Raw genomic sequence first — 20,430 nt, 5'->3', positions numbered from 1 at the left:
TAGCAGCAGAGTAATTTTTTCTGCTATTCACATGCGCACAGTTCGTATTTGTTTGAAAGTGAGACGTGGAGTATAAGTATGAGCTGGTTTGCTGAGTTTAAGTTGTTGGTTTACGAGATTTTGTTTTCGTGACAGGTGAAATAATGGCGGTGAACGATGAAGTATTTTCAACACTTCAAGATTGTAGTGCTGTACAGATTTTGAAGTTTTCTTTATCAGATGCATAGAGTTTATAGATAGTTCACGTGAGCAGTGTGTAATAAATGGTTTTGTCTCATTGAGTTCAGATGCATGTGATTTTTTTTCAGGGGTGCATAAATGTTGGCTTTGGGAATCTTTGGGATCAGGCATGCAAACTCACTGTCTATTTTGTGTATATATATATGAGCATAGGATGTAGATGTTTTTTTTCGTGGTTTAGAGATGGAGTATACTCATAATCGTTTTGCGGTATTACGTGATTTGCATCCTGATGTTGAAGTCATGTTCAATCGATTGTCATTAGCTGGTGTGGTGGGGTCTTTGCCTGGCCATAATGGAGATACCACCTGTTTGAATAGTTCTAACAGGGCCTTGGCAAATAATATTTTGCTGCGGAATGAGATATATGACTTGTTTAAGAGTTTTTATCGAAGATCTGAGAGGATTGCCGTGTTGGATGAAGTTTTGGGAGATATTGGAGAATTTCCTTTTCTTCAGATAATTGCTCACCGCATGCAAGTTGAGGTCGAAGAACAGAAGAAAGCTGCTGAGAGTGCTATGATTTAGTGGTTTTCTGGGCTTTTTTTGTGTTTCATATGTACTAATTATTATGTGAAGATGTTGGGGCCATTAGTTTGTGGCTTGCACTATGTTGAAGGATTTGGATCTGTGTATTTTGTTTTGGTACTTTGATATAATGTAAGTGTTTGTGTAATAAATTTACCATATTAGATGTTGTGATTGTGTTATTGAATTGGAGTTTAGATATAATGAAAGTATATGAGGTTCGTATCTAGTTACTGGTTATAAGTCTATAATCACAGGTTAATTATTTCGAGAAATGAGCTGACCATTTTTTAACAGTAACGTGAAATAGTATTCATCAATTACATGGTATTTCAAAATCATAGTTAGACATCTGATTTCATTTTCAGCACTTCAAAAGCACAGCTACATATCTGATGATGCTATACAAAATGTTCAAAAACATAATTGGAGCTGTGGTTTAGAGTAGGGTAGACTAATTCCCTGGCGTAGACCTTTTAGCAAGGCACAAACGATAGCCTATGTACATTGATGGAGATGGCAGTTCATCAGATGTTCAAAAGGTTGGTCAAAAGCTTTGATGCAGATAGTTTGGAGTAGGGTAGACTAATGCCTTGGTGTAGACCTTTTAGCAACCCACAAACGATAGCCTATGTACACTGATGGAGATGGCAGTTCATCAGATGTTCAAAAGGTTGGTCAAAAGCATAGATGCATATACTATATCTACAGCTCCATGTCAGTCGGGTCAGTGCGTTGTTTCTTAGTTGGAGTTTCTGTGATTTTGAGTGTTGTGAACAAATTGCTGTCCAAATTTGTTGCTCCCCTGTAACTTTGAGCAGTTGCATTGAGAATTGTTGAACTGGTGGTCAAGTTCGATGATTCTGGAGCTGTAAGTGGATTTGTAGAAGGAGTGGAAGTTGAAGCTGAATTTCTAGAAGTGCTTGATATTAGTTCTGCAGCATTTGCTTTGTGCACTATGATAGCTGCGTATTTTTCTGTGTCGGCAGGTCCACGATTTTCAGTCATTTTTTTCACGAAGCAGGTGAGGATACTACTCTCAATAGCCTGTTCAATAGCTGTGTAATCAAGCTGATGCTGCAATATTTGTGTTTGAGTATTAGTCTATACAATGTATATGAGTTTATGTTTAACTGGAGGTTGGTAAGTTTTGCATATGAATGTATACTGACCTTGCTTTCGAGTTCTTGAATCTGTGGCAGTGTGAAGGGCAGTAGTTGCTGTGCATCATTGTCATACAAATCAAGTGTGAGGTTTCCAGAGTAATCAGCCAGCTCTATGGTTAACCTACTCCTGTAATTGTTGTTGGTAATTAGTGAAACAATGTTTATTGAAGTAGTTTGTGAAGTTGCTGTTGTGATGGTTACCTTGGAAGAATGTTAACATTCTTGTTGCAGGAAGTGCAAATAATCTTCCATTGAGGTTTAGCTCTGAAGGATTTGTGACAGTTTGAGCATGCATTATACCATAGCCGTTGGCTTTTGTCAAGGAATCGTGGGCTTCCTTGAATCCAATAAGCTTTTTTCTGAGAAGAAATAAGACTCTAAGTTGCCTAATTTGGTAGATAAGTGAATGAGCCAAGAAGTTAGATTTCTGAAAGTTCCAGAAGCTCACCATTGGTAAATTCAGGAACTCTTTGATAGTGCAGAGCTCATCTTCTGTAGGTTGTGGTAGTAGGCTGGTTCGGTTTAGGTATGCTCTCTGTGTTATGAGGTCATTGATCTGTGTTTTGTTTTCCATAGCCCTTGTGAGCAGATATCAATTGTTAGTTATAAGAATATTGCAAATACTCTGTTATAACATATCGGAGGACAGTTTAATTGAAGCAAGCGCCTACCATTGCCTCAACATTGAACCTTGTTGTATTGGGGGGTTCACCAAAACACTGGAGCCAAACTTTGTTGAGAGATTTAGAGCTGCAGTTTTATGTAATTGAAGATGATATTAATATTCTAAGATGTGGTGAAGTATATGAATGGTGGATTTGTGATATTTTGAGCTATACTTACTGTGGTATGATGAAACTCTCAGTCGAAGGCCAACAATGAGTGGCATTGATTGAATCATGTTGGCAATTGCTTGGCCTTCATCTGTCTCGTGATCACCCCAGAGAGTTAGGATGACTGGCATGAAGCTGCAATGTATTTGATTAGATGTCTAAAATTAGTTTTTTTATATCTATCTATTGAATTTGGTGGCACAATCTAATAGACTGATTACTCTCTTTACAATAATGATTACCTTTTGTCTATGATTACAATCTCTCTAGTTGGGGTAGTGCCTTTGTGAAATCGTTGATGGACCTCTGCGACAATGCCAAGTATATCTGTTCTTTGCATTCATCAAGGAGAAATTAATTAGCAGTTTTTCAAATATGAGATAGTTATATATCTGAGTTTTGCATATTACCTATGTCTGACGTATCATCAATGTGTTGGTAGAATCTTCTGAAAGGAGTGAATCTGAAAACAGGAGGAATTTCTGGGGGATTTGGTTCATCCATTGCCTGGACAACAGTGGAGTTGTCAATATACCAAGTACATTGATTTTCACGTACACGATATTCCAGTGGAGTATATTCAACTCTTGCATTGGACAGCATGTAACGCATATACAGGCGAAAGTGGTTGCGAAAGAATTCTATGTCTGATTTGTATATCATAGCCTCCACTGTGGTGCCCTGTACAAAAGGTTTGGTTCCATTCAAATGTGAGATGTATTTTGAGGTGTAGTAAGAATTCAGGAAGTTTTGTAGTGTATTTACCTGCCCATCAATGAGTGTAAGCTTCTGATAGCGATTTCCTGCTTTTGATAGGAGCGGCTTCTGTTTGTCAAGAACCTGAACTATTGTTGTCCAATCTCGAAGTCCAGGAATAATTTCAGCAAATGCTATGACTTTTCTGTCTTCCTGTAACTTGAAAGAATAATTGGTGGATGATTTTGTGAAAAAAAATATAGAAACAGAATACAGATAATATAATAGAGTGGCACGTGTGTGAGTGAGCAAATCATTCATGTGCTAAATCGAGGACCTCTTTATACACTACATTATTTGTTATTGAGTCTTGTTCAGGATCAAATATAGGTGGTTTGATGAGCATTTTAATTGAGTTTTTATTTTTTGCTCTGGACATTGCCACATATAGCTGTCCATGTGAGAAAACTGGTTCACGTAAGTATATTCCCACAAAATCCAACGTCTGGCCTTGAGCTTTGTTAATAGTCATTGCGAAACAGGGTCGAACAGGAAACTGGATGCGTTCAAAAGATACTGGAGAGTCTGGATTGGTCTCAATTCTGAAGCATATTCGATGGAGAAAGACCTCTTTCCCAGTGAACTCTCCACAACTTATTACTGCATGTATAATGTTAGAGTTTAAAGATTTGCAGATGAGCCTCGTTCCATTGCACAATCCTTGGGGGGGATCAATGTTTCTGAGCAATATAATTGGACAATGTGGTTTGAGGAGCAGCCTGTGAGGAGGAAATCCATTGGGTGTTAAGGCATTCACGAAATCCTCCATGATTGTCTGTTCAGAATCGTCAATGCATTTGTCCCTACTGATGTATTCTTGGACCTGTCCAGGTAATTGATGTATGATTTTCTGGTTGATGTCATCAACAAATTCGTTCTTTGTTGTAAGTATAGCACGGTTCACGGCTGAAAAATCATCATGGAAGAATGCCATTAAATCCGGGAATACAGCCTTACTGAGCTCTGTGATGGAATCTTCGTCATTTGTGTATCTTATCAGCAATGCAGTATGTATTTGGATAGAGTTGTTATTGATAACAGGCTCTGTTCCATTTCCAATACGGAGTAGATATTCAATGAACTCAGGATCATGTCTTGCTCTCATATTCTCTGTCAGGTGAAGTTTATGAAGTTGTGGCCATATATATGAATTTACTATGGAAGCATCAATAAAATCCACTTTTGTGCCTTTAGTAACAACCGGTAATACCTGACGAAAATCTCCTCCAAAGACAATTACCTTTGATCCAAATAAGTCATTGCAGTCCATTAAATCTTGGAGTAATCTATCAACAGCTTCTATTGAGATTTTATTCATCATTGGAGCTTCATCCCAAATTACAAGGCTGGCTGATTTTAGAAGTTGTGCTGATGAACTTTGTTTGCTGATTCTGCAGTTGGTATTTTTGGTTGTATCTAATGGTATGTTGAATCTTGAGTGAGATGTTCTTCCACCAGGTAATATTGAAGCTGCTACTCCACATGATGCTGTAGCAAGTGCTATGAATCCTTTTGATCTCACTTCAGCTAAGAGTGCTCGATAGAGAAATGTTTTGCCTGTTCCGCCTGGGCCATCAATAAAAAAACAACCCTTCTTTATTTTGAACACTGCATCGATAATTATATCAAAAGCAATTTTTTGGTCACAGTTTAGTTGATAAATTGCTTGGAGATCAGATTCTTGGACAGTGATTGTTGTTTCTGCTGTTGTGTCTCTTGTGTTCTTGTTCATATGATTAAAGTTTAGAGCATGTGGAACCAGAGCATATGAGTTGATGTCTTTTCCCATTGATTGCAAAAAATTATTTATCTGTTCAAGTACTTTGTATCGTATTTGATCAGGTGTAAATTCTGACATTCTTATGAAATCTTCTGATAAAGAATATTCAAATTTTTTCCAAAGGTATCTACTATCTGATGGAGGAAAGTGTACCAGGAGAGTTGCAAATAGCCTTCTCAGTATGTATGGCATATGGTACGAGCTAGCTTCTTCAAGACATTGCTCCTGCGACGTATCTGATTCAAAATAGCCTCTAAGGATAGCTGCATCACGGAATGTACTGATATATTTTCCATTGATTGTCTTGAGGTCATCGAATGATGTTGGAGCTCTAACATGTGTTAGGAGTAATCTAAGAAAGTAACGTTCTCCTTCTCCTATGCTTGCTGCGACAATTCTACCAATAGAATGCTTTTGTTTTCTGGGTTCCCATTTCTTCTTGCCAGGGTACCAAATGAAGTGTTCTGGGAATTCTTTGTACGTGCACTTAAGATGCTGAGCCAGTTTGTCCACTGAATTCATATAGAAGAATTCTGTTAACATGGTTCTTTTTGCATGCCTTTTCCTCACCACATCTCGAAGGTCCTGATCGGGTGTGAAATTCATTGCTTGGCAATTTTCTAAGTGGAGCTGGAGGTGAATGACAGAAGGATGGATTTCACTTAGCTGGAATCTGAAGATTCTCCAAGTTGCCTCTACTGCACATACCCATCTAGCCGACTGGAATTCCCTTATTTCATCAATTGCAGATGGTTGGATGTTAGAATCTGGTCGATCAGAAGCATCTGAATTTACTCTAAAACGTATTCTGTCATGCCCCTTATATATATACTTGTATATATACTTCACGGCTTTCACTGTGGAGCAAATTTCTACATTTATATGACAGTCAAATTTTGCTAACAGATATCCATTGTATGGAACTACCCATCTATTATCCAACTCATGTCCGCGAACTATTATTTTCTTTCCATCTTTCCTTCTGCGATAAGTGGGATATGTATTCTCTCCATGGAAGGTTGTATCAGCAAATGGCTTTGGGTAATTATTTTTGCACTTCTTCTTCTGACTTCCTTGCATACAAACATTATCTGGATTTTGTTTTCCGCAAGGACCATGGATCATATGCTTTCGGACCATATTAAATAAATGTCGATTGGGCATCTTATCAGGAATTTCTGCACTCACAATGTTATCATAAGATTCTGTGGAGTAGAGCTTGGACCCTGCTTTCAAGATTATGAGAAAATGAGCATGGGGCAGACCACGTTTTTGAAACTCAACTACATAGGTATAGGCAGCTACTGGTCCAAAGATTTCTTTTCTGAAGAGTTCTTCTTTGAGAAGATCAAGTTTAGCATGAAAAATCCGAGCTAATAAGTCTGGTCTGTTATGAGCCTCATCAGTAGGAAGCATATGTTGTTTGATCTCAGGCCATGAAGGGTTGCAGGTCATTGTAATGAACAGATCTGGTTTGCCGAATTTTTGTACAAGAGCCATGGCGTCAACATATCTTCTCCTCATATCACGTGGACCACCTATAAATGAAGCTGGGAGGATTACTCGCTGCCCTACCCTTGATCCCTGGCAATGCCCTGCTACTACACTGTCCATTATACCTTGAAGCTGCTCTATTCTTATTAATTCTTGTCGATTCTTATAGTAATCAAGTCTCTGGGTTTCTATCTTTATATACATATCAATCACATATTGTTGTAGCAGTCTGCCAGTATTAAGTACACTTGGAGTATATTTTTCTCGCATCTGCAATTTATATGAATAATACTCACGCATTGATACAAACTCCTTATTGTTTTCCAGATCGTTACAACCTGCAATACAATTGTTCAATGTAAGCATCATAATATTTATAAGTATATACTGGAGAATATAATTCTAGATTATGATTCTATGCATACCTTGCTCCTCAGCATCTAGTAGCTCTTGTGCAGATCTGTAATTAGGAAAAGGAGTAGTGCAGCTAGCTTTTTTGTTGCATCTCTTTCTCTTCTTTGGATTTTCCATAGTTATCCTTCTTATACCAGGATGCCATCCAGTTTCTCCAAGCGGGAATAACAGTGGATACTGCAATGGATCATAGCATCCATAATAGTATTGTAACAGGTGGTCTTTACCCTCTTTTGTATAGATTTGAATATGTCTCGTGTATCCTTCTTTAAATTCCTGACCCTCCACCCATAAAGCTGCAATTTGAGATGCAGTTGGTTGGTTGAAGACCCTCTGATCATTTTCTGAATGGGATTTAAGTACTATCTGGTATGAGTCAAGATCTGGAACATGTTTTAAGCTTCGAAGAAAAGAAGCGTAAGGATTGGATTCCATCATATGCATAATTTTTTTTACTATACTCTCTGTCAGCTTCTGTGATATAGCTAGTCTGTTTTCTAACTCATGGTCTGTGTCATGGAAATATAGCTGCAGATAGACGCCAGAACCTCCAGATGGAATCAGATCTTTGATGAAGTGATAAGTTTGTCCTTGGACTTTGAATGTGTAAATGCCATTAGTTCTTTTGCAGAGGAATTTATCATAATGCACTCCAAAAGAGGTGAAGCCAAACATGTTGTTGTATGTCCTGACATATGTTCTAAAAGAAGCAGCTTCATCAGACCGACCAGTATATAGTTCTATCAAAATATCCGAAAGTTTGTTTTGCTGGAGAACCACTTCACCATTAGAACAACAAAAATTTGGTGTTTCAGAATGGAACTTTTTTGCCTCACAGTAACTGCAATGTGGCTTTGAAGGCAACATGTCTGGTTCATCGTTAATGAATTTCAATGCTCCAATCCCATCTGGATTTGTTCTCCCTACAATACATTCAATGTAATTGTAACTATTGAACAGAAGAGTAGAGGTTTGGAACAGAACTCTACATGTACAATAAACTATATTCAAAATACCTTTTGGTCTCTTAGTTGTCTTATTAACGGTCTGAGTTTTTTCCAGCACTGATTTTGTGTTGGCTGTACATTTATTCAGAAGATTTTGTCAACGGTGAGAAGTAGACTGATGGTGTAGCAAGTATTACAATAATGAAACTTGGTGACAGAGGACAACCTAAACCTCCATTTTTGTTAGCAGTAGATCCTAGTAACTGTCGAGTAGCCTGATATCGTGTAACAAGTGATGACAGTTCTATAAAGAGGAACCCATCGTGTCACTTACAGTAAACAAACTGAATGTAATTTAAGAAGAAACAAAATATATGACGGTACTGAAGCATCAAATACCTGGAACTTGTTCAATACTCTCTGGAGAGAAGTTGTAGCAGCTCATACAGACAAATGAGTTAGCTGTAAGTTTAACATAAAGAATAAATGAATAAGTATGAAGAACCTGGTGGCCAGTTATATGTTCAAAAATACATTTCTATGGCCAATAAAATCTGGCAATATTTAATACAAAGTTAGGTAAAGTAGTGGTCCACCTGAAGTGTATGGAGTAGTATGATGTGAGCAGACATGCTTGTGGTTCGTGCCTGAAGAACTACCTGCAATTGAAGAATGTTAGAACAATACAATGGTATTTTGAAGCAACAGTTATGATAATGGTAGTAATACTTCTATAAAAGTAACAGGGATGAAGACCTTGTTCATAAGTGGAAAAGTGAGACACACTGTTCTTTAATTTTGATCCACCAGATTGACTGTTACATGCAGAGAGCTGAGGATTAGGAGAGGCAATTTTGGTGACATACGCATCAATTTTCTGAGCAGATGCATTTCCATGAAGATTTGGAGCTGCAATAGAGGGTAAACAGAAACTCAACATGCAGACAACAAAAAAAAAAGAAAGGGTGAACGAAGCTTGCGAAACATACATGTGACACATCGACCATGTTCACTTAATTCTGACATTAATATCTTCGTCCGTGGCAACAGGTTATTGCATCGGTGGAAATAGCTACCATCAGCACAGTTGTTAGAAATAGCTAGTAAACCAGAGCCTGGAGTATCTGATGGTCTGGAAATCTGCTGAGATTGTTCAGCAAGTGGCTTGGACAAGAGTTTGCTTAACTTTCTTCTGTGATACGCATCTCTATTTTTCTTTCGATGAGCTTCTTTTTCTTCTACCGACAGAGCAGCAAATCTTTCTCTCTTTTTTCTATTCTTCTCAGATTTTTTCTCACGGACATTCAGAGCATTGTTAGGTGGATGTAACTTAGAGGAACTCATGTTGTCCGTATTATAATGGAAGAGATTTTTTATAATATAATTACACAGTGAATAAAGTAGGAGCTTGTTAAGCGTGATAAGCAGAAAATACTGATAGCAACAACAGCAAAAACGACCGACATAAACTATGGACTAACAGACTTGTTAATAAATCTAGCAAAACAATACCTCCATTGGTAGCTAAGGCAGACAGCAGTGCAGCAAATTTGTTGGAGAGCTGAATAAAAGATATTAAAGCAGTAACCGTAGAATTTCTGATAAACAAAGAAACCAGAGAGACGGAAGTTCAGAGAATACCTTGCGTGGGAATTGTTGTATTCAAAAGAACCGAGAACAAGGTTTACATGGAAGTCAAAGCTGAAGTATGCAGTCGATTTTGCATGAAGACTGTTTGTATCTTACAAGTCAATGAAAGAAATGGGAAATTACAAATATAACCAAGCGGTGCCATGCAATGATGCAGAAAACAGATACTGTCCAGAAGAATTTGGTAAACAGCAAAGGTAAATGGCCGACAATTAACAAAAGCTAAGCATGAATTGTAAGCAAGAGCTGAATGATACATGACACGTATGTTTTTGAAATGATGATAATGATAGGGAACCTGTGTGTCTACATAAATTTTCGTTCAATAGTTGAGCTAAATAATACGTAAAAAATTGTAAACAATGACACGTATGTTTTTAGATAACAAGGAACCTATGCACTTACCTAAATTTTCGTTGAAGTGAGTGGATTGTTTTATCTCTTTACATATAAAAAATAATAAAGGATTACAATAATAAACGATTTACAGAAACATGTGATTAAATTTTTTATCTTAGATATATCTCTATTTTATATATCTCTAAATATACATATATATATATATATATATATATATTTTATCTTAGATATATCTCTAAATATACATATATATATGTATATACAAAATGCCTTCAGCATACACAATGGTTTTTTTTACAAACGAAAAAAAATATATATATGTATATAATATAAAGGAATATTATACGTAGGATATATATATAACTCTCTGAATTTCTTAAAAGTCGGGGCCCATAAGTGGCAGGAGCACAAAACACAATCCAGAAAATATGCAGTGCACTTGAAGCTCCACCTCAGGTACAACAGCTCTAGCAAAGGTTTCAGCACTCAAAAGTACAACACATGGAAGCAAAGTGGCACTTGAAAATAGCTGCACCGTAGAAACACAAAGTGCTTCTTATGTATATGTAAGGATTTTCCCTTGAGAAGGGGTTAAATGTCTAAAACACTTGTTTGGATGGCCCTTTTTTTCTTAAAAAATTTTATGTTTTTCGTGAAGGTAATTTTTTAATTATCTTTTTATTATATATATTAAATTATTACAATATAATTTTTTTACAAACACTCCAAAAAATATTAATTCAAATGGGACACACCTTTGGAAAGGAAGGGAATGAGAGACAGAGAATATCTACGGAACAGCTTATCAGTTATCCGTCGAGGATAGCGTAGATGAAGTAGACAAACGGGGGACGGTGCGTGGACACTAGAGCGTGCAATGTACAGTTACGTACGATATGAAAAAAGGAAATACTACAGCTGGATAAGCGCTGTGGCGGGTGAGACGTTGCCAACTAGGCTCAAAAGGGACAAGTGGACAAATGCGATGCGAGTCAATTATTATAAAGTCTGGGGTCGTCCCCACCGTCTCACGGCCCTCTGGATGAGAATTCCGGGTCAGCAATCCTAATCTAAATCTGGTGAGACGTTATTCAAAAGTTTGAAATGAATCAGTACTTCGTTTGTTGAAAACAAAAAAGATAAATGAATTACTTTCTCTTCTAGAATGTCTGAGTAAGCGGTCCAACCAAATTGTACAACTAGCATTTTGCATTTTGATTTTATCTGCTGAAACAGGATTGATTGACAGCTAAAGGAGTGGGTAGAAAAGAGTGGTTTAGTTTTCTCTACATTATATCATTTTAGACAAGCAAGGTTAATTTAATCCAACATAAATGACTTTGTCAAGAAGCAATACAGGCAGCTAATAAATCACCTCTTTTTTCTTTTTTTTTCTTTTTTAACTTTTTCGTACAAATTAAGGAGAGGGAAACACCTCTCAGCATGCGATCATTTCCCTAATCTGTTTTACTGCATATTGAAGTAAAGACATTCCCGTGTGGGGGGTTAAGACCTGGGAGGGAGTGTGAGGGTGCTCTTTCGTTGCGCGTGCATGGACTCAATTTTCCAAAATCCTCGATCACAAAGACCACGGAGAGTGAGGAATGGTGGCTCTTTGCTGTTTTCTTTCAAGCTGAATGGTAGCTCACGACAGGACGAATTAAATGCCTCAAAACAAGCAAAGAGTTCCAGTACATATGGTAGTTTGAGCAGCGCCACATTGAAATACGTTAATTCGAAATCAGTTTCATTGTAGCAAATGAACCTGGCTGTCTGTACCCAGGCATAAATCCGCAAATCTCTTGTTTTGGAAGATCATTACAATGATTTTTGTCTGCTATATATAAGCAGAAATTTGTGAAGAAGAACCCGGTGTTATGCGAGCGTAGAGCTGTTAATTGAAACGAGCAGATCGAAAGCTCGATTGAACTCGACTCGATAAGGTTCGAAGTCGAGATATGCTCGTTTAATTAACAAGTCGAGTAAACTCGACTCGTTTGTTATTTAAATAGTTTGATTGGTCTCGATAAGGAAGGGTATGTATGTCATTTCACAATTCAAAAGTATAAAAATTGAAAATTACAGATTTTTAGTGGAGTTAATTTGCACGAGTTTGAACTCGTGTGAGTTTGGCTCATTTGTGATAAACGAGTCGAACTCGAGCTATATGTCACATTCAGCGAGACGAGTCCGAACATATTTCAAAACTTATCCGCCTAGTTGAGCGAGCTAGAACTTGAGTCGAATTAAATTCGAGTCAAGCTCGACAGCCAAATACTCGGCTCAACTCGACTTGATTAACAGCTCTATGCGAGAGCATTTGCCTTCCTATGCTCGTGCGGGTGCGGGCATGCCGACACCAGTTAACAAGCATACAGGTGCATAGTTTCTGAAACAAAAAAAAAAAAAAAAAAAGGTAGAGAGGTGCATGGGTTTTTCCCCTTTTTACTTTTGAGTGCCGAATTCTAAAGCCATATTAAAATTTAGACTCGGAGCCAGTGTTTTCAACACTTTTTATCTTGTTCATGCTATTGATGTATTTGTTATTATAACATTTGGCCTACAATCAAATTATACTGCTATATCGAATACCATGAAACATTTTATTTGTGTAGACTATTTTTTTCCCCAATACAACAGTATCACATGATTACACACTAAATAATGTAACAAATACAATAATAATACAGAATTGGACTGAAGTACAAGCTTACCTGCCCCAAATTCATAAAATTTGTTAATTCCTTCATCCCACTTTAATAGGCTTATATTTCCTTTCCATCCGTCCCAAATTATAATTTATTTTTTCATTTAAGCATGTAATTAACTTACAACTTCTCTAAAATACTCTTATTTAATATAGGTTGTTATTGAATACAACCTAACTTATTTAATGTAAAAATAATCAGTAATAGTCCATTTGATGCAACTAAGGGTGTTTTAGAAAGATAGTGAATTAGATTTATTTTTTCAACAAAATTAACTGAGTAGCTTTTATTAAACTGTGCGAGAGACAAAAAAAAAAAAAATCAAACCTATCAAGCTGCATACCCAACCCGTAGCAGGACTAGTAATTTACCGGCCAATCGTCCGTTGACTAATCACTACACGTTGCGCGTCTCATCGCCATTCAATAAGCAACATAACCTCTCATATAAAGTGTGTGCGTATGTGTGGTTTTTTGGGGTTAATCAGCATCATCGGACGGCGGCATCACAGTTGATCATCATTAAGACCAGGACATAAATTCTCTGAAATCAGAAATGTTGATACGCATAGGTCTTGCATCTATGCTCCATTAGAGTATACCATTAAACATTAGAAGAAAGATGCGTCATCAAAACTGTCAAAATATCACTCCCGGCCTTAATTGCGTACGACATTTGCTTCTTAAAAAAAAAAGGGTTACATTTCAAATAAAAATGAAAAAAAAGGAAGAAGAAGGAGGGGGGAGAAGATAGATCCTACCTTTTATCCAGTAATCTATAGCAAAATGCAGAACGAACACCCTTGCTATATAACTCCACTCCAATTTCAACTTTCAAGAACCAGACCCTAGTCTCCTTTCTTGCATGCTGCATGCTACATGCTACATGCTTTGCTAAAAGGGCAACTTAAAAGAGAAATAATATAGAGAGAGAGAGAGAGAAAAGGGAGGAGTTTTCGAATTTCAATCACTAAGATAAGAAGATCGGGGAAGAAACTCACTCTAAAGAAATGGAATTTAATGGCGGACACCGTCTCCATGTGGTAATGTTCCCATTTTTCGCATTCGGTCACATTAGCCCATTTGTTCAGCTGTCGAAGAAGCTATCCTTGCATGGCGTCCAGATCTCTTTCTTCTCTGCACTCGGCAATGTCAACCGCATCAAATCCATGCTCCACTCAGATTCAGCACCCACAACAACCCAAGTCATCCCTCTCACTCTCCCACCCGTCGAGGGTCTTCCCCCGGGCCTGGAGAGCACCAGCGATCTCTCACGTGCTCAGTCCGAGCTCCTCAACCTAGCACTCGACCTCATGCAGCCTCAGATCAGCTCCCTCTTGTCCCAACTCAAACCCCATTTCGTACTCTTCGATTTCGCCCAGGATTGGCTCCCGCCTCTTGCTTCTCAGTTAGGCATCAAAACCGTCTTCTACTCCATATTCGTCGCTCTTTCTACCTCTTATCTCACCGTCCCCGCCAGGCTACCTCGTTCTACCGCTTATCTCGCAAGACCTTCTGCGATTGAAGACTTGAAGAAACCGCCACCCGGGTTCCCGGAAACCTCCATCAAGTCCGTGAAAACCTTCGAGGCGCGGGGTTTCCTGTACATGTTCAAGAGCTTCTACAGTGGGGCCAGCGTGTACGACCGGGTGCTCAGAGGCCTCAACGGCTGTGACGTCATCCTCGCCAAAACATGCAGAGAGATGGAGGGCCCCTACGTTGACTACGTGACGCAACAATTCAAGAAGCCCGTGTTACTGGTTGGGCCGGTGGTTCCGGAGCCGAGCTCCGAGCCTCTGGAAGGGCGATGGGCTTCATGGCTGGGTCAATTCGAACCCAAGTCCGTCATATACTGTTCATTCGGGAGCGAAGCATTTCTGAGTGACGAACAGGTCAAAGAGCTACTGCTGGGGTTGGACCTCACGGGACTTCCATTTTTCGTGGTCTTGAATTTCCCTGCGAACACCGACATCTCTGCGGAGTTGAAGAGGGCCCTACCTGAGGGGTTCTTGGAGAAGGTGAAGCACAAGGCCGTAATTCACGCCGGGTGGGTGCAACAAGAGCAGATCCTGGCCCACCAGAGCGTGGGCTGCTACGTTTTCCATGCGGGGTTCAGCTCAGTTGTAGAGGCAATTGTGAACGATTGCCAGCTGGTGATGCTGCCCGTAAGAGGAGATCAGCTGCTGAATGCCAAGCTAGTGAGCGGTGATTTGAAGGCTGGGGTGGAGGTGAATCGGAGGGATGTAGATGGGTATTTCGGGAAAGATGACATAAAGGATGCTGTGGGAAGAGTGATGGCGGACATTGACAAGGAGCCGGCCAAGTCCATCAGGGGTAATCACAAGAAGTGGAAGGAGTTTTTGCAAAACAGTGAAATTCAGACGAAATTTGTCTCTGACTTGGTGAAAGAGATGGAGGCCATGGCCGGGCTTCATACAGTTTAATCCTCCTGTATTTGATGTCATGTGTCCTTTAATTTTATTTACTCTTTTGAAGAAGAGGGGTTTCTCTTCTCATTTGTTGCTTTATGATTCGAATCCATCGCTTACAAAAAAAAAAAAAACATGTCATGTATCCTTTTAAATGAGAGCCTCTTAGTTTAGTTTTATTCGTCCAATGTTATCAGGGCGGTACTTGTTGAACACTTGAAACGAAACAGGTTTCTACAATCTGTATGCGAATTGATCAATCTGTAGTCATCATTTTGGACATTTACTATTTAAGATATATATTTCGTTGGGAGAATACTTTTTTTTTTTTTTTAATAAATACCTTGTTTCATGAGGAGATGAATGGACTGAAGTGTAACCCAAAATTGTTGAAGGCCTCGATCCCGCAAAAAAATTTACATTATCTATGAGAAGAAAAGGAAAAAGGGAATACGAGATGGGATATGTTGTAATGTTGTCCCATCTTTCAAAGCAATCATACTTTGTTTTGCCAAAAAAAAGATCTTTGAAGGAAACGCTCGACTTGACAATAATCTTTTTTGCCAATATATATATATATATATCTCTTTCAAGTAAGCAGCCGACTTAACGCTTGACAAAGAGCTTAAGTTGTTAATGTCCTTAATATGGTGTCCTTAATTCTCTTGGGCATCAGCGAAATCAGAAGCTGCTTGTGAGGGATATGGGCCTTAAGTTCTACTCATTGCTTTTCTCTGGCCTTTATCAAAGCTAGTCTTGCTGTTTCAGCTAAATCCAAGGCTGGTATGCTTGCTCCTCTGTCCCTCATCGTCCAAGCTGTCTGAACTTGTTCCATGTGATTCCTTGCAAAAATGCCCCTTCCCAACCTCTTGGTATCTTTGTCTTCATAGATATCTAGCTTCAAGTTCATTACATATGCCTCCTCTTGTGCCTGGTCAACTTCTTTAGTGACTCTGGATGTTTCAACAGTGCTCATTTGTTCACGTCTTTCCTTTGCCAAAACTTGCTCTTGCCAGTCTTTTTGTACTCTCTGGACAATCTTCAGAGGATGTTTGAGCTTCGAATTGAATTGTCATTCATTCCTGACTTTCCAAATTCGCCATAGTATGTTCGTTATTAGCTCAATATGGCTCTGACCTCCAAGTCTCTTTTCTGCTTCCATGACTGTATTCCACCAGTCAAAAAAAGTTACCAGAATGTTCTGAAGCCCCATCTTATTGAACTGGTGGCATTTTCCAACCATTTTTAGCTCTCTTACAGTTTGGAAGAAGCATGTGCTCTATTGTTTCCACTTGTTTGTTCCCCACATCCCTTGCAAATTGGATCACCTCTTCCTGTCCTGTTGTAAACCTGATTGTTCACTGGCAAAATTCCATTAATGCACTTCCACCAAAAATGTTTCAGTTTTCTTTTATACCTAACTTCCATAACTTCTTCCAGATCTTGAAGTAATTGCTTTCCACACTCGTTTCCTCAGGAAGTCCTCCTATACCTCCCCTCTTCAACCTCCAAAAGTTTTTGGCGTGTCTCGCTATGTATCCAGTAGTTGTTATCCTTTCTCCCTGACAAACTAATAGGAATCTGCAGAATTTTCTCCGCATCTTGTGTGTTAAAGCTACACGGTCAAGCAGCAGAAAAGATGAATTCAAATGATTTCGTACACCCTTAAGCATGATGGTAACCTTTTTTTTTTCCCCTTTAAAATCCGGGAACTAAAACAATTGGCAAAATTTTGAGAAGAGTGGCATGCGAAACTGAACATTAAGAAAATTCAAGATGCAACTTTCTTTGGTGGCCGACGAGGCAGATTTGGGGTCATTTTAGTCATCAGAAGACAAGAAACACATTCGTATAAGCTTACAAGGTACAAACAAAGCGACTAATAATTACTTTTCTTTGAGTCTGACAACTTTGCTATCCTCTCTTGTTCCCCTCTTTTTACCCCACTCGAGGAATTCTTCAACATAGTTATCTACATGACTATCCTCCTCCGGAGAAAAGAATACTTTTCAGATCAGCGTCTTCAATACAAGGATTGGATCTTGAGAAGCAATCTTCCCATTAACTACTAACACACCCAGTTTAGTTGCTATATGACAGATCTTATATGAACACTTTAACTGTGCTAATTACAGCTATTCTCTACAATCTCTCTCTTATTGGATCACCAACAGCCAATTCCACCACTCAAAGACAGCGTCCGTGCTGGAAGGGAGAGGACAGAGCAAGCAACGGATGGTCTAGGATGTTAGACTGCAAGGAGGCAATGGCAAATCCAGCTGACTGTGGAACTCCATTCGGTGAACTTGAAATTGTGCTGTCACAGGGGAAACACGTAAAGAACAGATTATAAGCCCATTAAACATTCGCCAGGTTAAAAACTTTGGAAGCGCAAATGAGTGATTATAAATGTGCACTCTAGCCAGGTGCCACATGTAATACCTTAGTTCAGTTGTAAACTCCCAATAATTTCATTTCCCAGAACCAAATTTGATGATTTAACATTAAATCCTTTCTGACATTCGTATCATGGATCAAGAACAAAGGCATAACTTCCATACTTGTGGACATTAAGTTTATAAATGCATATCCAGTCATTTACATTCAAGGCACATTTGCTATTGATTTCTCGTGCATTTACTAACTTGTAAACTTCTTATGGCCCCTCAGACCAGTGATTCCAGAACAGAAATGTGCAAGAATTGCACAGAAAAACAACCAACTAGAGAAGGCACCGCTGCATACAAAGAAGGTGAATGAAATTCACAAGAAAACACAATCCCAACCACATGCCTCTCGCAGAAATATCAATAACAAACAAAATAGTTTGGACAGTTAAAACCACTGGGATAGCTTATAAGCTGTCCTGTAGATGTTAAGCTACCTGAATGATAATGATAAGGAAGACTCCACAGGATCAGAGATTCCATGATCATCCGGAGGAAGCAGTGACCAAAAAACTGGAAAGCAAGAAAAGGCAATATTACAACATATCCCAAAAAAGAAGAAACTACATGCAATCTTACCTAGACAATCAAATTTGAACCTGTAGCTCAAGTATACCATTTTTATTTTTTATTTGAAAAAGAATTAAAAAAAAAAAAGTCTATGAAGGTGCAAACTAAATCAGTATACTTCTCTGCATATTTTACTAGAAAAGAATTCATCCTAGAACTAGCAAGCTTCGGCTTGTGCACCAAAATTACAAAAGTGAAAATTACCTGAGCAAGTCTTTTGACTGGAGAGCTTATAAATCAGGACGATGATGCCCAAAAAATGTGCAGCCTCGGGGGCAACAAAAAAGTGGTCATGATCTTTAATAAGCAATTTGAGTGCCACCAATGCTGAGAGAAGACAAGTCACGGCCAAGAAAGCCTTGACCTTCATGGACTGCCTCCTCCCCCATGTAAATAGCTTGCTCATTGCCGATGAATTCCTCCGTCGACCCATTAATAACTCGACTCAATTGCCCCAGAGAAGATACGCTCCGATATTATGGTTTCTGTTTGAGAGCGCGAAGGCGAAGACAGAGCAAGTTTGCAGGTTCAGTGTTGACTTTGGCACTTTCCACTCTTGGGATTGGCTGTGGGTGCCTCCGCTCGTTACCTGGTACTACTGCCAGCCCTGACCGACGTAGTACGAACGAGTCGACTACTTATGAGTTATGATTTCTGAGCGACGATGACGTGGGCACCTATGGATTTCCTGAAGGGCGGTTAACCAATAGCTTGCTGACATCTCCTCGTGAGAACCCGTAAGTTCACTAATAATTTTCCTAGGGTTTTTTTTTTTCCTTTAATGGCATGTTTTCTGCATTTTCTGGTTTAGGAAAATTTTCCTGGTGAATTTTATGAGTAATTATAGTTTTTAGATGATTTTTCTAGTATTGGATAGTTTTTGAAAAATTACAGATATATAATGGACGTGGGACCCACTAGTGCGAAAAGTTCGGAAAAATTCGGCCAATTGGGTTGAGTTTCGGATACTGGTTGAAATTTATCGGGTGTTAAGAGATAAGTAGAGGATGTGATGTGATTGATGTGAGAGGAAAAAAGAAGGATAGGATTGCATTTAAGGAGTGACAAGTGTCACTTGGCCATTGGTTTCACTTGTTGACAACTATTCACCTTTTGACTTTTCTTACCAATCGAATAAATATCTCAAAAAATCACAAAAAAATTCACTCTTATCTTCACCTTCTTGGCCGGCTACCTTGAGCTTAGGAAGGAAGAAAACTCTTCAAAATCTTGGCTACCATCTAGCTCAAATTCTCCAAAACAATTGCTTGATCTTGTTTCTACTCCATAAAATCTCTCCATTTGGTGCTAGTAAGTGATTTGGTGAAGTGTTTAAGGAAGCTAAGGTGTCCAACAACTCTTCCTCTCTTGTTTACTAGGTGAGTGGTGTTTGAATTTTCTCCTACATTTAATGAAGCTTGAGTTGTGTTTAGTGGTAGCTAAAGTGCTGAAATTTGTGGTTTATGTCTTGCTTTTGGATGACTTGATGAAGTTTCCAATTTATTGATGATTTTTCTGGTTTGATATGATCATGAGTTTGTGGCTGTCCATGATGGTTGGAAATGATGTTTAATGACTCTAGTAGGTGTAAATGATTGGTAATTGCAACTAATTTTGGATTTGGAAGGAAATGTGAAAAGTTAGGGTTTCATAATCCCCAATTCTGTCCGTTTTTGTATCTCATGGTTAGAGGCCGAATTGGCCTTGGCTTAAAACATGAAAGTTGTAGGTATTGATGTTTTAAAGGTGCCTTTAAAATTTCAGGTCAATTGGAGTAGTGTGGAATGAGAAAAGTCGGAAATACCGAGACTGGTCTAGGAAGGGGTGCTGCGAACAGGGTTGTCTTTTCACCCAATTTGACCGTGACTTTTCACCCTGATCCTTACCGAATTAGATTTTGGCCAAAACATGAAAGTTGTAGCCAAGGATATAAACTAGTTGCCTGTAAATTTTCAGCTTGATCCAACCACTGTAGCATGTGAAATGACCGAAATACCCTTGACTGTTTTCGAAACCTGTTTCGCGCCCAGATTTCTGTTTTCGTGTAGTCTTCCATTTTTTACATGAAAATGCACGATTTGGCCTTTGAGGTCTTCTGATGAAATTTAG

At 38.7% G+C, this 20,430-nt stretch overlaps 4 protein-coding genes across 5 annotated transcripts; 1 reads left to right on the top strand and 3 right to left on the bottom strand.

Moving 5' to 3' along the window:
* Positions 1-1,098: 1,098 nt before the first annotated feature.
* LOC113732625 (replication protein A 70 kDa DNA-binding subunit D-like) lies at positions 1,099-10,113 on the bottom strand. The gene is made up of 11 exons (XM_072081165.1): positions 9,800-10,113; positions 9,671-9,719; positions 3,533-3,682; positions 3,178-3,448; positions 3,010-3,094; positions 2,778-2,902; positions 2,606-2,684; positions 2,383-2,512; positions 2,136-2,293; positions 1,941-2,061; positions 1,099-1,845 (listed from the first exon to the last, which is right to left on the bottom strand). The coding sequence occupies exons 2-11, from the start codon at positions 9,674-9,676 to the stop codon at positions 1,474-1,476; spliced, it is 1,497 nt and encodes a 498-aa protein (XP_071937266.1). The 5' UTR covers positions 9,677-9,719; positions 9,800-10,113; the 3' UTR covers positions 1,099-1,473.
* LOC140004257 (uncharacterized) lies at positions 3,575-9,662 on the bottom strand. 2 transcript variants are annotated; one of them, XM_072081143.1, is made up of 10 exons: positions 9,148-9,662; positions 8,915-9,067; positions 8,755-8,817; positions 8,558-8,620; positions 8,385-8,462; positions 8,228-8,290; positions 7,223-8,134; positions 5,457-7,135; positions 4,764-5,089; positions 3,575-3,676 (listed from the first exon to the last, which is right to left on the bottom strand). In XM_072081143.1, the coding sequence occupies exons 1-9, from the start codon at positions 9,500-9,502 to the stop codon at positions 5,051-5,053; spliced, it is 3,405 nt and encodes a 1,134-aa protein (XP_071937244.1). In that variant the 5' UTR covers positions 9,503-9,662; the 3' UTR covers positions 3,575-3,676; positions 4,764-5,050. The 2 variants fall into 2 exon arrangements, with proteins under 2 accessions (XP_071937244.1, XP_071937254.1); XM_072081153.1 differs by having other exon boundaries at positions 8,915-8,973; positions 9,148-9,287.
* Positions 10,114-13,421: 3,308 nt separating the features above from the next.
* On the top strand, positions 13,422-15,620 carry LOC113732618 (anthocyanidin-3-O-glucoside rhamnosyltransferase). The gene has a single exon (XM_027258531.2). The coding sequence runs from the start codon at positions 13,886-13,888 to the stop codon at positions 15,317-15,319; it is 1,434 nt and encodes a 477-aa protein (XP_027114332.1). The 5' UTR covers positions 13,422-13,885; the 3' UTR covers positions 15,320-15,620.
* Positions 15,621-17,137: 1,517 nt separating this feature from the next.
* On the bottom strand, positions 17,138-18,930 carry LOC113732610 (serine/threonine-protein kinase MHK-like). The gene is made up of 3 exons (XM_027258520.2): positions 18,526-18,930; positions 18,189-18,264; positions 17,138-17,621 (listed from the first exon to the last, which is right to left on the bottom strand). The coding sequence occupies exons 1-3, from the start codon at positions 18,752-18,754 to the stop codon at positions 17,492-17,494; spliced, it is 435 nt and encodes a 144-aa protein (XP_027114321.1). The 5' UTR covers positions 18,755-18,930; the 3' UTR covers positions 17,138-17,491.
* Positions 18,931-20,430: the final 1,500 nt, after the last annotated feature.

The sequence above is a fragment of the Coffea arabica genome, chromosome 1c, assembly GCF_036785885.1.
Source record: "Coffea arabica cultivar ET-39 chromosome 1c, Coffea Arabica ET-39 HiFi, whole genome shotgun sequence".
Taxonomy (NCBI): Eukaryota; Viridiplantae; Streptophyta; class Magnoliopsida; order Gentianales; family Rubiaceae; genus Coffea; species Coffea arabica.
The sequence above is the reverse complement of the archived record's forward strand: the minus strand, read 5'-3'. Positions and strand labels throughout refer to the sequence as shown.